Here is a 17,835-nt window from a genome sequence, read left to right as displayed (position 1 = left end):
CCAAAGGACAGGCCTGTATTGAAACTGTGTGTCAGCAGTACCCTGTAGTTCACATGGGCCACAGAGAGGGTCATGCTATGGCTTATGTTATATCTTAACAACTCCAGAGCAGGGACAGGCCAGAGCTGTGCCCTCACTCTACCAGGTCCCACTGAACATGCATGAACCCGCAGGCAAAGGCCCTTATATTGAAGCCCACCACATGGCCTATTTGGGGAGGCTCTGGGAATTTGTGGGCAGGTAAACTAGGATTCCTGTCTGCTCACCTGCGTCCATCTCTACCAAAGCTGTCCATTCCTCCATCTTGTGCAGGTCCAGGCAATAGAGGTCACTGAGAGTGACCTGCCGGTCACCGGCCTCAAACATGCCCCCGTAGAGGTAGAGGCGCCCATGCTTCACAGCTAGCATGGCATTGGACCGGGGACAGGGCTCTGTTGCAGACTGGCCTGCCTCCTCAGGACCCTCCTCCTCCTCCTCCTCCACCTCCTGCTCAGAAGTGGGCCGTGGGGCTGAGAGCAGCTGTTTAATGGTGATCACAGTTCCATCTTCTGTCACCATCTCCTTCACTATCTCCACAGGCTCCTGAGCAATGGCCTCCACACTTTCCTGCTTGTCAGCAGCCTCTGGCTCCGTTCTTCTGCCACGCCTGCGCTTTCTCTGCTCTGACTTGGGTCCCTGTGTAGAAAACCAAAGCAGCAGAGAGTGAAGAGGTGGTGGCCTCAGCTCAAAACACTGGCTATGAGGGCAACAGCTCAGCCCACAGCTAACCAAGGGGCTTGTGACTGAGCAGTGAAAAGCCCTCCCCAAACCCCTGCCACATTCACCTGAGATGACCCCACACCTGTGCTGAGTAACCAGAGGAAGTAGAGGATGAGGCCTCACATCTCCCTAACTCAGCAGGGGCTCCAGGCTCATCAATGAAGCTGTGTCTGGCTACCAAGAGGAGACTATCCTCTTTTGGCTTTGAGGCCATTTCTGGGGCCAGTGATTAGGTAATCAACCCACCACCACCCCCAGTCCTTGAGCCAGTCCTAGGATAGCTATCTGCTTTGTCATTTCTCAAGTGATGGCAATAACAGGGGTAGAGGTAGCTGTGGAGACAGACAAGATGAGGCACTAAAGAAGTCACCAGTCTGTGAATTACACAGCAGCATCAGATAGTATTTGGGGGACACTGGGACAGATATTCCCTTTTGTGGGAGCTTGAGTCACAGGGTCCAGCACCCTGCTTGGAAGGAGCATGGTGACAGCCCCAAGTCAGGGGCATACGCCATTCTACCTTCAGCTGGCCCGCAAACCATCGGTTCTTGGCAGCATCATAGAAGTACAGGTCATTAAGGAAGTCTCCCTCCAGGCTCTCCTCCTCCTCCTCATCTCGCACACCCCCGAAGAGCAGTGTCTGATGGTTTGGCGTCACAGCCACAGAAAAGCCAGACCGGGGAGTGGGCTTGACTCCTGAAGGGTTGATCCGAGTCCATGTCCACCTGCCTGGGGTGGAGGAAAAGGACTGTTAATCCTGCTATGCTGACAGCCCAGCACATGGGCTCAGGCAACATGCAGGACTCCCTGCCAATCCCATCTCCACTACAGACTGCCCTCTGCACCAAGTACCTTCTTTTCCTTCCTCAGGTCTCAGCAGAAACATATCTGAGTGTTGGGTGCCTTTGTCCACATCTTTCTTCACTCTCTGCAAAGGGGAAGAGTAAGAATTGGCAGGCATAGTCCCTTGAGGCAGTGACACCACTTCTCTTTGAGGTGACTAGCAGTCTTTCCTTTCAGACCAGCCTCAGAGAGAATCTGAAACATGACAGGTTAAGTCCTGACTCCATTGGAACAAACAAGTAAGTCATACCAAAACTTTGTGTTCTAGTAACTAAGAACAATTCAGAAACCTATCATCTGGGCAGGAGAGAAAGCATAATGGTTATGCAAAGAGACTCTCATGCCTTAGGTTCTTCCCATGTTCAATCCTCTGTACAAACATAAACCACAGCTGGAATAGTGCTCTGATAAAACAAGCAAACAACCTGCCATCCTACTGACCACAATCACATAATATTAGCACTCTTGTGAGAGCTTCTTGAAGCTGTCCATCAATACCTCTAACAATGCTAGCCACACCACTAGTGGCCAGACCTGCTCTGAGCCCCTGGGTTGGTTGACTGGCACTGAGTTGTATAATTATCAGAATGTTGTCCTGGTTTTGCTGGGTTTACAATAGTAATTTTTTGGAACCAGGCTTGGTGAGGACATGTGTACCCTAGGTCAGGTGGATTTTGTGAAATAGAAACTCCCACAACCCTGTCCTCCTCTCCCGAAGAGGAAGTGCACGAACAAGCTTCAAGAGTCATAAAGCAATGCTGCAAGTGTCTATTTTTCTTTCTTTTTTTTCCTCAAAGATTTTATTTATTTATTGATGAGAAAAATAAGAGGAGAGAGAGAAAGAACCAGACATCACTCTGGTACATGTGCTGCTGGGGCTTGAACTCAGGATGTCACGCTTGAGAGTCAAGTGCTTTATCCACTGCGCCACCTCCCAGACCACTCTATTTTTCTTTCCTGTATATGAGATGGGGGGGGGCAGCTATGATGGAGGGTTGTTTATTGGGAACAGTAGAGGCATAAAGCCCCAGCAATAACATTGGGGGCAAAAAAACAAAACTATGGGGCTATGTCATGGTTGGCAAGGACATGGAGCAACCACAACTCTCATTCAAGATGTTCACTCCAGGCAAAAGAACATGTACTCCACAGCCCAGTGCCTGTGCTGCCAGGTGTCTACCCAAGAGAAAACACAGGATACAGTCACACAGACCAGAGCAAGAATGCACACAGCAGCTTTATCCGTAACAGTCCAGAGTTGGAAAGAGCTCACTATCTACCAAGAACAGAGAAACAAGCTGTAGTATGTTGCAGAGTGGGACATGGCTCAACAAGAAAAGCTGAACACACCACAAGAACAAACCTCACAACACTAGCTCGAAATAACATTGAGTATGACTACTCTCACAAGTTTTGGAACAGAAAATTCAATACCGTGGTCCGGGAGATGGTGCAGATGATAAAGCACTGGACTCTCAAGTATGAGGCCCTGAGTTCGATCCCCGGCAGCACATGTACCAGAGTGATGCCTGGTTCTTCATTAATAAATAAATAAATAAATCTTAAAAAAAGAAAATTCAATACTGTAGATCCTCTAACAAAGTCACTTGATTTACACCATTTCCTCATTATGCCAATGGAAAACAAAAGCCCAGTCCATGTCTGCTATAGTACTTCACTTAAAACTAGTTTCTAAGAAATAATAGGATGATATTAAGAGAGGTCTGACTGTGTGTTAAAGGAGTGAGAAGTGACTATGTGTGCAAAATGAGGTCTGACAACAATGGAAGCAAGAACACGTGTGTGTGTGTGTGTGTGTGTGTTTTGCAGGAGGAGGAGAGACTATGTGGGGAGTCAGAACAGCACTTGCTCTGTGGTGAAGGCAGGTAGGCTAGGGAAGCAGGAGCAGACATGGAGTTCTAGAGGTATTGCCCCACTGCCATTAACTATGCAGTTAATGAATGATCATCGCAGGTGAAATTTTCATGAAAAATGAAACGTTGAACTCTGTGGTGACATACATGCTCAAGTACAGGGCACATAGTTGTCTGCAAGTGGCTCTGAAACACATCACAGAAGACTGGTGGGTGGGTATCAGTACAGATACACAAATTCATACATAATAAAACAAGTATCAAGATCAGAGGCAGGATCCAGGTTGGGGTGGGGGTATGTAAGTGTCCACTAGTTTTGTTAAGTTGTATATTTGAAACATCTCAAAAGTAAATGAAAAAGAAAAGCCAACATGAAGATATCACTTATTCCTCTCAGACACAAATATCTACAAGTTCATAAGGTATTGATGAGTGCAGAGTAAAACAGCAAGAGGACACTCAAGCTTTGGCAGAAGAGTGGCACCCATGTACAGGACACTGTGGCCAGCAGGAAATGCTTTAGGGCGCAGGCACAAATAGATGAGCAGTCTGGGCAGCAATGCCTGCAGAAAAGCCCACTACCATAGGAAGGAGCTGTGAGATGCTCCAACCACACACCACACAGGGCTCGTAACTGAGGTCTCTAAATACAAAGCAGTGCTGTGATCTGTTGTGGGTCACAAAAGAACACAGTTGCAACTCCTAGTGTTCACAGAGGAGCAGACTAACACTCTTGCCATTACTATCTTGATCAACATGCTTTTTCAACAAGTGTACCAGTTAAGTTTCCCCTAGTGGTGAAGCGAACAATAGCAGTAAGTCCTCTTCTTGGTACCTCACCTGCTTTGAGTATCCCCCATAAATAACAATGCTGCCCTGCATGGTGATGGTCATCTGGCAGCCTGATCGAGGGGAGGGCGCAGAGCCTGCTGGGGATAGCTTGCTCCATGTGAATGTGTCCAGGTTAAAGGCATATAGGTCATTGTAATAGATGTAATCTCTGGTCACAGAAAAGGAAACGATCAAAACACAGTGAAGTATTAAAATAAACAAGCAAAAAAATCCTGAAATAAAATAAAAGTAAATTTCTACTGGTTTTACCAAGTTATAATATGATCAAAATCTAAATTTCCACAAAAGGACAAGAGACAAACATGAAATAACAATCGCTGTAGATGTCAGAGCTGTGTCTGGTCTGAAAACCTGTGTCACACTGTGCTCTGCACAACTTAGGAAACAGCACTCATAATTAATCACACTGGTTTCTATGCATGTGGTTTCTTCTAAGATAGACAGAAGCACAGAGACCACAGCACTGAAGCTTTCTTCACTGTGGTGGGAGTGAGGCTCAAAGCTGGGTTGTATACATGGCAAAACAGCACGCTATACAAATGAGCTGACCAAAAAAAAAAAAAAAAACAAGACGAGGAGGGAGGAATAGGGGGGGAAGGGAGGGGGCAAGGGGGCAGGGGGAAGGAGAAAGGGGAGGGAAGGGAAGAGGATGGGATGGGGAAGAGAAGGAGAGGAAGGGGAGGGGAGGAGAGCAAGGAGAGGGAGGGAGAGGGAGACTATCTGTGATCTTTGAGCTAGCTCCACAGTGAATGACAGTATGAATAAGCGACGGGAGATATGTGCAGCTTGGCAAGTGCTGTGAGGTGCCTGTCCTCCTGGAGGGAAGGTGATAAGCAGGCTTGAAACTGAACTCAAGAGCCAAAGCCTTTGGGCTCCCAGCACAGGAATGGCACACAGAGGCTCTACAGCCCAGTCCTGCTCATGCTCCTGGGGATTCACTGGCAAAGAACTCAAATCAAGAGAATGCCAAATATATAAAACTAGAGGTTTATGGATGCCATGGGCACATCCAAGGGTGTCTGATTAGAACTGAACCTAAACAAGAGATGCTTTTTTAAAGGACAAGTACAGTGGCTTTTATTTTAGACTTCTATGAGAGACACCACAACATCATTCCATCATTCATGGAGTTCCCTTGGTGCTGTCCATGGTGCTCTCATATCATGCTAGGGATGGAACCCAAGCCCTCACACATCACCTTCCTGGTCCTAGACTAAATTTCTAGAAGAAGAAAAACGGGGGCCAAGAGACAGCTCATCTAGTAGAGTATATATTTTATTATGTATGAGGACCCAGGTTCAAGCCACAGATACCACATGGAAGTATCACTTGATAGGTGCTATGGTGTGTGTGTCGTGTCCCGTTCTCCTCCCCCCCCCCCCAACCCACTTTGCCACCAGGTTACTGCTGGGGCTCAGTGCCTACATGATGAATCCACTACTCCTGGCAGCCATATTTTTCTTTTCTTTCTTCCTTCTGTTTGACAGGATAGGGGCCAGGTGGTGGCACACCTGGTTAAGCAATTCCCACTACAATGCAAAAGGACCCAGGTTTAAGCCCCTGGTCCCAACCTACAGGGGGAAGCTTCACAAGTGGTGAAGCACAACTGCAGGTGTCTCTTTGTCTCTCTCCCTCTCTATCTTTCAGCTACTCCCTTCTCAATTTCTGTCTCTATGCAATAATAAATAAATATATTTTTTTAGAAAAAAGGAAGTTATTCTCCATTTAACAGGACAGAGAGAAACAGAGAGAAGGGGGGAGATAGGGAGGGTAGAGAGGGGAAGAGAAAGAAAAACACTTTCAGCACTGCTTCACCACTTGTGAAGCTTCCCCCTTGAAAGTGGGGACCAAGGGCTTGAACCTATATCCTTGCACATGGTAACATGCACACTTAACCAGGTAGACCACTGCCCAGCCCCTCCTGTCTCTATCTTAAACAGGAAGAAAGGAGGGATGCAGGGAAGGAGGGGAGTCTGCTGCACAAGCACAGACACTCTGGCACAGATAACAAAAAAAAAAGAAACAAGAATCTCTGCTACAAGTTTTTCATTCACACGCATGCTAGCAATCTGGAAGAGCAACGTGTGCAGTACACACACTATCACTGTGGACAGCTGGGCACATGAGCATTCCTCCCACTGGAGGAGATGAAGATGAAGACAGACAGGCTGAACACGAACACACACACACCTGCAGAGGTATATTACTTCTGTATTCCCCAGCAAAATGAAGATGAAGACAGACAGACTGAACATGAACACACGAACACACACACACACACACACACACACACACACACACACACACACACACACACACACAAACAGCCTGCAGAGATATATTACTTCTGTATTCTCCAGAAAGGCATCTGTCACATTTCAAAGTGCATCAGCCCAGTGGCTCTCAAATTTGGGGTCCAGCAACATCGTTGGGAGCACATAGAAATGCATGTTCTCAGGCCCACTGTATCAAAACCCATTGGTGGGGGCTAGCACTCAGTTCTGCCAAGCTCTTTAGGGAATTCTGGACCAGGCTCTAGCTGGAGTCCCTGTTTAAGACAGAGCTGACCTTCTTACTTACAGGGTTCCATGCAAAATAAGAATGCAAAGTCCTCTGGTTCAATAATTATTAAGAATTTCAAGACAGCTACAGCAGAGTGTTAAACTCGTCTGCCTGAATGCAGTCATGGAGCTAGATTTGGTTTTAGGGAATAGTGACACTACATTTCTTAAAACAAACAAACAAAAACAAAACAAAAAATGCCCACTCTGCTGCTTGTGGAAACAAAGATTTGCCTGTTGGGGGTACCAACCTTGCACTCTCATGAAAGCCACCAAAAACAATTAGTTGTTTTTTCCAAGCTACCATCCGATGTCCACTCCGTCCTGAAGGACCCCCTGTTGATCTAAAATGGGGGAAAAATTGACATCAATTTCTGTTTTGTAAGTGCTTAGTGAATGTTAATTTATTTGAGCACAAGCTATCATACCATCATGAGAGTCTAGCTAGCTACTATTAAATAGGAAGAAATCTCCATGAACTTAAGAGTAGATAAAGGTTTCTTAGTCAGCCCGGGGGATAGAATCAGTGTAAGTAAACAAGACCCTCGTGCCTGAGGCATTAGAAGTCCCAGGTTCAATCCCTGGCACAACCATAAGCCAGAGCTGAGCAGTGTTCTAGTCCCTCTTTACAAAACAGAAAATAGCTCCCACAACTGTGGGCAACTTTTTTTGACAAGGACCAAATGAAAAGAGGAGAGTCTTTTCTTTCAACAAATGGTGTTGCAAAAATGGAAGGATGAAACCAGACTGCTACATATCACCATAAATAAAAGTCAACCTTAAATGGATCAGAAACTTCTAGACCACAAATCACTGAGATACATAAAAGAAAACACTGCATGTACAAACTATTGTATTTACTGTTTAATGTAAAACATTAATTCCCCGATAAAGAAATAAATTAAAAAAAAAAAAAGAAAGAAAACGCTGATCAAACACTCCAGGGTATGTGCTGGGTATGGTGTATTGAGCAAAGTACTCCAAACTGGGGGGAGGAGATTTTGAATATATTGTAGAAAATGAGGAAGTGGGAGTTGGTTGGAGGGAGTGGTGTACAGACAGCTATCACAAGGAGATGGGAAACTATACCTATGTGGTAACAACTTTACTGTAAAGCACTATTTGCCCCCAATAAAATTAAAGTAAAAAAAAAAGTTCTGGATTGGGTAGAGAGCATAATGGTTATGCAGAGACTCTCATTCCTGAGGCTCCAAAGTCCAAGGTTTAGTCCCTTACACCATCAAAAGCCAGAGCTGTAGTGCTGTGGTTAAAAAAATTAAATTTAATTTAAAAAAAGACAATTTCTTAGAGCACCACTAAACATCAAAATAAAAACCACTGCCCCTTCATAATAAATTATTAAAAAATAAAAGAGAGCAGGCAACAGACTAGAAGAAGAGTCTGCAAACAGGGCCAGGTGGTAGCTTACCTGGTACACGTTACAATGTTCAAGGACCTGGATTCAAGCCCCCAACCCCCACCTGCAGGGAAAAAGCTTTACAAGTAGTGAAGCAGTACTGCAGATGTCTCTCTCTCTCTCCCCCCTTCTCTCTCAACTTCTCTGTCTCTATCCAATAGTATTGTTTTAGAGTGCATCCTTTTAAAAAACCTGCAAATAGTGGTCCGGGAGGTGGTGCAGTGGATGAAGCATTGGATTCTCAAGCATGAGGTCCTGAGTTCAATCCCTGGCAGCACATGTACCAGAGTGACGTCTGGTTCTTTCTCTCTCTCTCTCTCTCTCCTTCTATCTTCATGAATAAATAAATAAAATCTTAAAAAATCTGCAAACATACAACTGACAAATTACTTGCATATATTCAGAAATATATGCAATATCATTCTTATTATTTTTTTAGATCAAGAATCCAATAAAAACAGAGGTGGTTTAGGGTGACAGTATAATGATTATGCAAGAAGGTTTCATGCCTGGGGCACTAAAGGGCCCTAGCACCACCATTACCAGAAATGAGAAGTGTTCTAGTAAAGAGGGGGAAAGAAGGCAAAGGATTAGAACAGAAAGTTTGTAAAGGACGCTAAACCTGTGGGAAAAGAAGGATATCAAAATGGTTCATAGAAACATGAGGGTTGGGAGTCGGGCTGTAGTGCAGCGGGCTAAGCGCAGGTGGCACAAAGCACAAGGACCGGCATAAGGATCCCGGTTCGAACCCCGGCTCCCCACCTGCAGGGGAGTCGCTTCACAGGCGGTGAAGCAGGTCTGCAGGTGTCTATCTTTCTCTCCTCCTCTCTGTCTTCCCCTCCCTCTCTCCATTTCTCTCTGTCCTATCCAACAACGACAACAACAATAACTACAACAATAAAACAACAAGGGCAACAAAAGGGAATAAATAAATTAAATATAAAAAAAAATTAAAAAAAAAAAGAAAGAAACATGAGGGTTAGGCGGTGGTGCATCTGGTAATGTGCACATATTACAATACACAAGGACTGGGTTCAAGCCTCTGGTCCCCATGTTTGCGGATATAGGACTGAATCCTGGCATTATATGACAGCACCATGGATGACACTAAGGGAATCCCCAGTGACAGTGGAACCGTGCTGTAGTGTCTCCCCTTCCTTCTGTCTAGCTGGCTTTCTCTGTCTCTCCCTCTATCTGAAATAAAAAATAGGGGAAAAAAATAATAAAAAGGCACGCCAAGAGCAGTGAAATTGCGTATTTTCAGGCCTTGGCATTGGTGGTAGAGAGTCGGGGGGGGGGGGGGGGAGAGGAGGAGGAGGAGGAAAAATAGCAGCTGCTGCAAACAAAAGACCTCCCAAACAGAAAATGAGTGTGTGGGGCTGAGTGGTGGAGCACTCTATTGAGTGCACATGCTACCATGTGCAAAAGACCCAGGCTAAAAGCCCCTGTTGCCCCTACTTGCAGGGGAAATGTTTCATAAGCACTGAAGCAGTACTACATGTGCCTCTCATCCTCTCCCTCTCCATTTTTCTCTATATCCAAAATGAAAAAAAAAAAATTAAAAGGTAAAAAAAAAAGAAAGAAGCAAAAGAAAACAAGTGTGTTAAGTATCCAAGTGATCACAACATACTAGGATGGCTCTTTCCAACACTGACAAAGACTGAGCATGCTAGCCAGCGATTTCACTGTTGTCAGAGTGTTAAATTAAATGGGAGGAAGGATCCTGACTTTACTGGGCAGACAACCTCATCAATGTGTCCTGGAACCTCACCTCTCCAGAGCCCTACCCCACTAGGAAAAGACAGAAACAGGCTGGGAGTATAAATTGACCTGCCAATGTCCATGTCCAGCAGAGAAGCAATTACAGAAGCCAGAACTCTCAAAATAATTTTGGTCCATACTTCTAAAGAGGGGAAAAGATAGGGGAAGATGACCAGAGGGCTTTGAACTCCAATTCCACTGGGACCCAAAACATTTGTCACTAGGAATCTTTGTTTTTATACCATCACTGAAAGGGACGCGAATCTGGAAAACACTAAACAAAGCCAGGCACTATTTCACTTATCTAAGAGAAAAATGGAAAATGGAAGGACATTCAGAAGTAGTAATACATGAAGGTATGACTTAGAAAGGAAGTGAAGGCAGGACTGTTGAAGTTAACTGACTACATAGACAGACATATATGGTCAACCCATATCTGTGACCTAAGGAGAATTATTGCAGTTTTAGCTAGAGAGGGATAGGGACACAGAACTCTGGTGATGGGAATGGTATGGAATCACGTTGCTATTATGTTTTAATTTTGTAAATTAATACTAAATTTAAAGGGATGGCAGTTGGGAGGGTGGTTCAATGGGTTGAACACAGGACTTTCAAGTAGTGCTCTGATCTCCCACACACATAAAATAAACAGATGAAAAAAGGTATGCCAGGCTAACACTAAAGGAAGTATGAGAGGACAGGGGTAGATAGCATAATGGTTATGCAAAGAGATTCTCATGTCTGAGGCTCCAAAGTCCCGGATTCAATTCCCCTGCAACACCATAAGCCAGAGCTGAGCAGTACTCTGGTTAAAAAAATAAAAAAAAAAAAGTATGAGAAGCTATTAATTTCATACAGAACCCCAGGTATGACAGTGCTTATATAACCATTATGCTATCTCCCCAACCAAGACAACAGACTTCAAAGCAAGAAATGTCAGGACATTTATATAATTATATAACTATATAATTACTAAGGGGTCAATTTTCTACGTATGCATGTCCCTAACAACAGAGCATATAACTGTGTGAGGCAAAACGCAAGTATTAGAAGAAGAGATGGAGAGAGAGAGAGATGACTGGGAAGGACACAGGTCTTACCATGTGCACAGCCCAAGTTTGAGCCCCAATACCTCAAGGGAGGAATTATGGCAGCAAAGGAAGCTCTGGTGCTATGGAGTGTCTTCCTCTCTCTCTCTTATCTGCATGAAAAAGCTGTCTGGAGTGGTGAATTACACAAGTGTGAGTCTCCAGTTTAAAAAAGAAAAAGGGAGGAGTTGGGCGATGGTGCAGTGGGTTAAATGCAGGTGGCGCAAAGCGCAAGGACCGGTGGAAGGACCCCAGTTCGGTGGAAGGACCCCAGTTTGCACCCCTGGGTCCCCACCTGCAGGGGAGTCGCTTCATAAGCAGTGAAGCAGGTCTGCAGGTGTCTGTCTTTCTCTTTCCCCTCTCTGTCTTCCCCTCTTCTCTCCATTTCTCTCTGTTCTATCCAACAACAACATCAATAATAACAACAATAAGAACTACAACAATAAAACAAGGGCAACAAAAGGAAATAAATAAATATTAAAAAGAAGAAAGAAAGAAAGAAAGAAAGAAAGGAAGGAAGGAGAAAGAAAGGAAGGAAGGAGGGAAGGAAGAAAGAAAGAAAGAAAGCACAATGAGTAGTGTATTGCAAAGAAAGAAAGAAAAAGAATGAGAGAGAGAGAGAGAAAGAAAGAAAGAAAGAGAGAGAGAGAGAGGAAGGAAGGAAGGAAGGAAGGAAGGAAGGAAGGAAGGAAGAGCGAGAGAGCGAGCAGTGAGTAGTGTATTGCACCAAAGTAGACGACTCTGCGGTGGGGGCAAGGGTTCAGGTCCTGGAACATGATAGCAGAGGACCTAGAGGAGGTTGAACTGTTATGTGGAAAACTGAGAAATGCTACACATGTACAAACTACTGTATTTTACCGTTGACTGTAAACCATTAATCCCCCCAATAAAGAAAAAAAAAAGCACAATGAGAAATAAATAAGATGAATACAGAACCAATGATTCCACTATCTCCACTGGAGAATTCAATACCCTTTTCAGAAATGGTTGACCCAGGAAAAAAATGAATAAACTCAACTTACTAGCAACCAAGGAAGATCTTAAGCAAAAGCTTCATAAACACAAATGCAAAAATCCTCTAATATCAGCATACTGAATTAAAAAAACAGAGTATAAAAAGAGTTTACACTATAATCAAGTAGAACCAAGGCTGATTCAACATTTGAAAAATCAGTTAATCACATTTGTTATATCAAAAAGAAAGAAAAAAAATCAGGGGGCCGAGCAGTTGGCGCACTGGCTTAAGCGCACATAGAACAAAAGTACAAAAACCCGTACAAGGACCCCAGTTCCAGCCCCCAGCTCCCCACCTGCGGGGGGGAGGAGGCTTCACAAGTTGTGAAACAGGTCTGCAGGTGTCTAATCTGTCTCCCTCCCTATCTCCTCCTTCCCTCTCAATTTCTCTCTGTCCTATCCAAAAACATAAAATAATTTTTAAAAGAAAAAATGGCATCAGGCGCAGTGGATTCATAGTACCAGCACCAAGCCCCAGTGATAACCCTGGAGGCAAAAAAAAGAAAAGAAAAGAAAATCATACTGTGGATTTAGCTCAAAGGAGATGGCTCAGTGGGTAGAACACATTCCTCAAATGTCTGTGAAGCGGTGAGTTTAATGACCATCACCATCTATGGTGCTCTGGGGAAGGCTATAAATAAAAAGATTAACATTTCAAAAGGCACTTTTTTTCCAACTTCAGTATCACTTTATTTTAAAAATCAATTGTTAGGGGCACACCTGATTGAGTGATGCTCTGGTTCTCTCCCCTTTCATTATTTAAAAAAAATAATAATAGTAAATTTTAAACAATGAAAAATGTTTTGAAGTTTCATGGAGAAGCAGAAGCCCCAAAACAGTCAATATAATCAATGGAAAAGAAAACTTGAGGTCTTTAGCTGCCAGGGAGGTGGTTCAGAGGGAAAGCACTGGACATACATGTTTGAGGCCTGGGGATTGATTACTGATACCAGACATAACCAAGTGATGCTCTGGCTCTTTTTCACAAAAATTAATCTCAAGGCACCAGGTGGTGGAATACTGGGTAGAGCATTCATATCATAATGTGCAAGTACCTAGGTTCAAGCCCCTGGTCCCCATCTGTGTGTGGAGGAAGCTTCACTAGTGGTGTTTCATACTGCAGGTGTCACTCTTTCTCCCTCTGCCTCCCCCACCCCTCAAGTTCTGTCTCTATACTTAACAAAATATTAAAAAATAAATCTGAATAATAAAAAGACATTTAATAAAGGCACAGTGATTGCAGCTGAGGAGGTGACACAGGAGCAATACACCGGGCTCTATGTATTGGGTCAGAGTTTGAACCATGCCTGAGTGATGCTTTAGTTCTTTCTAATTAATAAATAGATTAACAGACTGCTTATTACTTACTGCCACAGTAATCAAGACAGTGTGGTATTGGTGAAGAAATAAGCAAACAGATCAATGGAACATAATGCAGGGAGGATGTTTCGCAAGCAGTGAAACAGTCTGCAGATGTCTTTCTCTCTCCTTCTCTTTCTCCCCCATCCTCTCTCAATTTCTCTCTGTCCTACCCAGTAAGATAGAAAAAGAAAAGAGAGGGGCCGGGTGGTGGCGCACCTGGTTGAGCACACGTTGAGCACAAGGACCCAGGTTCAAGCCCCCGGTCCCCACCTGCAGAAGGAAAGCTTTGCAAGTGGTGAAGCAGGGCTGCAGGTGTCTCTCTTTCTTCCTATCTCCCCTACCCTCTCGATTTCTGACTGTCTCTATCCAATAAATAAAGATTTAAAAAAAAATTTAAAAAAAAAAGAAAGAAAAAGAAAAGAGAAAAGAAAAATGGCCACTGGAGCAGTGGATTCGAAGTGTCAGCACCAAGTCTCAGCAATAACCCTGGTGGCAAATAAATAAATAAATAAATAAATAAATAAATATAGAGCCAAGAAACTGACTCCTATATATAGTCAACTAATTTCGACAAAGGCAGTACAATGAAGCAAAGACAGTCTTTTCAACAAATGGTGCTGACACAACCAAAAGTCCATAAGCAAAAGAATGAACAGACTTTACAGGCTTCACAAAATTAACTAAAAGTAGATCACAGACTTAAATGTAAAATAACTGATATAGTAGGTTTTATTAAACTGAAAACATCTGCTCTGCAAACTACAGTATCAAAAGAGTTAGAAGCCTCAAGCCTGAGGGAAAATATTTGTAAGCTCCATATCTGATAAAGGACTGGAGTTCTAAATACACAAGTTTTTTGTTTGTTTTGTTTTAAATATTTATTTATTCCCTTTTGTTGCCCTTGCTGTCCTTTTTTTTAAATTTAATTTTTTATTCCCTTTTGTTGCCCTTGTTTTATTGTTGTAGTTATTCTTGTTGTCATCACTGTTGGATAGGACAGAGAGAAATGGAGAGAGGAGGGGAAGACACACGGGGAGAGAAATGTAGACACCTGCAGACCTGTTTCACTGCTTGTGAAGGGACTCCCCTGCAGGTGGGGAGCCGGGGCTCGAACTGGGATCCTTACACCGGTCCTTGAGCTTTGTGCCACATGCGCTTAGCCCGCTGCACTACCACCCAACTCCCCTTTTTTTTATTGTTGTTGTTATTGATGTCATCGTTATATAGGACAGAGAGAAATGGAGAGGAGGGGAAAACAGAAAGGGGGAGAGAAAGATAGACACCTGGAGACCTGCTTCATGGCTTGTGAAGCGACTCCCCTGCAGGTGGGGACCCAGGGACTCAAACCGGGATCCTTATGATGGTCCTTGTGCTTTGTGCCACCCATGCTTAACCCACTGCACTACCGCCTGACTCCCAATACACAAGTTTTAAAATGCATCAGTAATGGCTGGAAATGTCACTCAGTCCTAAAACGCATGGCTCATGGGTACAAAAACATGGTTTCCACTCATTTGATTTCCACAAAAAAAATTAAAATCCTCGACAATAAGAAAATAAAACAAACTGAAAAAGAACTGGGTGGCCATCCAGTCACAATGCTTAGATTACCACAGGTTATAGGCCTGAATTCCTACCTAAATGTCAAACCTCCTTCCCTGCCCCTAGTACCTCTACTGAATTTTTATTTTTAACAGGCCACAGTTTAGCTCTGACTCACCATGGTACTGGAGATCAAACCTGGGACCTCTGGTGTCTCAGGCAGGCTAGGAGTATGGCTCAACCCGCCAACGCCCATGTTCAGCAGGGAAGCAATGACAGAAGCCAGACCTTCCATCTTCTGCACCCCATAATGACCCTGGGTCCATGCTCCCAGAGGGATAAAGTATAGGAAAGCTACCAGGGATGGGATACAGAGTTCTGGTGGTGGGACTGTGTGGAGTTGTTCCCCTCTTATCCTATGGTTTCTGTCAGTGTTTCCTTTTTATAAAGAAAAAGGAAAAGAACAAAGAAAAGTCTTTTGTAAAAGCAATCTGCTATCTCCCAGGCCCCACGTTTATCTTTTTGGTCTGACTCTGCCACCTACAGAACAGACAATTATATTGGGTCGTTGGGAAAGTTGTGCTGTATTTTTATATTTTTCTGTGCAAAAATGTGTTATGACTTTCCTGACAACTTAATATGTTCAGCTACCCAGAGATACCTCAAAAATACTAGGCTTCAAAGGACAGTAAAGGCTGAAAGGCATCACACAGAGTGGGGGGTTGGGGGGAGTAGATAGCATAATGGCTATGCAAACAGACACTCATTCCTGAGGCTCCAAAGGCCCAGATTCAATACTCTGTACCATCATAAGCCAGAGCTGAGCAGTGCTCTGGTTAAAAAAAAAAAAAAAATCACACAAGATGACCATTATGCTCACCCACAGAATGTCAATCAAGAGCCATACTTGTTCCTAGGCACCATTTCCTGACAATTGCACTGTGAGGCACGGAGTTTGAAGCACTGGGACATGATGGCACCTCCCAGACCACTCCTTTATTAAATATTCCAGTTCAAAACTAAATGCTAGATTGGCAAACTAGCTCATTTAAACAGTGATCTGTTTTGCCATGTGCATAACCTAGGTTTGAGACTAGCCCCCTCTACAACGAAGGAAGCTTCTGGTGCTGTAGTCTCTTTCATTCCCTGCCACCATCCAAACAAACAAATCTAAATCCTTCTACTTCAAAACCCAGGGAAATGACAGCACCTGCTTTCTTAGTCATCTCTTTCTAACCTATTTACATATTATCTACGAGGAAAACCTCTTCCACTCCTTCAATTTCATGCTAGATTCAGATTCTTGGGAGATAATTTTAGATACTGAATTTGTCAACCAACTTAATTTGCTCCCCCTTCTGGCTTTGTATCATCACAAATTAAGGAAGTAGCTTTACTATATGGATTCATGCTAAAAATACCGACTGGACAAGGCTCAGAAGGGAGAACACATGGGACCGCATGATTGTGGGGGGACTCCTTGAAGCTGGTGCAACATCCCCATGTTTCATGCAGGGGAGGTGCCTGCTGCACTACTGTGCAGCCAAAAAGGCAGGCAAGAAGCCAGCTCTTCTTTTGAGAAATTTTCTGATGCAATTTCTTCTCAAGTACAATCTGCGGGATAGAATTTCATTCAACAACTAACTTAGACTGTTTGCTTCTAATTCTACTTCAAAACCAAGCACCTAGGAGGACCTTGCATGCTGACAAGTGAGTCTAGACATGAATTTAAAGGTCAGTGACCTACACAAACAGTTGGCCAGTAAGGTCATCTTGATGTGACCCTGGAGCCTCCTGTCAACTTCCTATACACTAACCTACCACAGTTGTGTCCCTTGACTGAGCCAGGACTCAATTAACTTTTTGTGGCTGCAGCCAAGTACTGCTGTGTTTAGTAGCCAAAAGGGGGGGGGGGGGTGTCTATAAAAGACTACACATACCCTTTAGAAAAATAGTCATTTTTTTAAAAGCCTATTTATATTTAAATCTCTAACAGGCACTTTTAAACTGCCAGCACAACTAAATATGGAGTCTTGAGAAATGAACATGTCCTACTCAGTCAAATCTATATGTGGTACAGAAATATATGTATAATGCCGTGGGAGAGAGTGCTGCTGGGGCTAAGTTATGTGCAGTGTGGCTTTCCAATAAGGCAAGCTGCCACTCAGCATACCCCAGGGTCCCTTAGGACAGGTGACTAGGATGACATTTACAAAAAATATACAAGCAGCAAATAACTCCATAGGCTTTGGTACAGAATGTTGAATACTCAGTACACAAATGCTTCCTTGAATTATTTTTAAAGTTCATGCTTTACTAAATTGTACACTACCATACCGAGCCATGCCAGGCAGCCAGGAGACATTGGCTGAGCAAACAGTCTCTCAGGGGACCTGAGACTCAAGGTCATGCAGGCCCACTCACAAAGAACTTAGTTGGCTCAGAAGGAAGAGTCCCTTGTCCAAGACTGGTTACAACATAGCCCAGCAAATACAGGAGTTACCCTTCTCATTTCAAACAAGAGTTTTGGGGATCTAGACTGACTTTTCCAAATTTGGACTTAGGCTTAATAAGCGCAGGATATTTCCTCATAACCACTAGTAGCAACAACGAAACAACCATTTGTAGTGTGTGTACTCCATTCTAGCACCATGCTCTTAGCCCACCTGCTACTTCCCAAACTGGCATGGTACCGATGTGTCTTTAATCCCATGATGTTGATTTAAAAAAAAAAAAATTCAGACTTGGGTCAAGAGTCACAT

At 43.7% G+C, this 17,835-nt stretch overlaps 2 protein-coding genes across 2 annotated transcripts in view; one reads left to right on the top strand and one right to left on the bottom strand.

Annotated features, from left to right (window-relative positions):
• Window positions 1-17,835, bottom strand: part of KLHDC4 (kelch domain containing 4) — a 35,246-nt gene that overhangs the window by 2,501 nt on the left and 14,910 nt on the right. The window contains exons 6-10 of the mRNA XM_016191719.2: window positions 7,141-7,233; window positions 4,317-4,476; window positions 1,612-1,687; window positions 1,280-1,488; window positions 267-675 (exon numbers count right to left, since the gene is read on the bottom strand). Coding sequence (XP_016047205.1) covers window positions 267-675; window positions 1,280-1,488; window positions 1,612-1,687; window positions 4,317-4,476; window positions 7,141-7,233 — 947 coding nt within the window. The remainder of the gene's footprint in view (window positions 1-266; window positions 676-1,279; window positions 1,489-1,611; window positions 1,688-4,316; window positions 4,477-7,140; window positions 7,234-17,835) is intronic.
• Window positions 1-17,835, top strand: part of JPH3 (junctophilin 3) — a 103,076-nt gene that overhangs the window by 84,149 nt on the left and 1,092 nt on the right. The gene's annotated exons all lie outside the window — the stretch shown is intronic.

This window comes from Erinaceus europaeus, chromosome 2 (assembly GCF_950295315.1).
Source record: "Erinaceus europaeus chromosome 2, mEriEur2.1, whole genome shotgun sequence".
Classification (NCBI taxonomy): Eukaryota; Metazoa; Chordata; class Mammalia; order Eulipotyphla; family Erinaceidae; genus Erinaceus; species Erinaceus europaeus.
The sequence above is the reverse complement of the archived record's forward strand: the minus strand, read 5'-3'. Positions and strand labels throughout refer to the sequence as shown.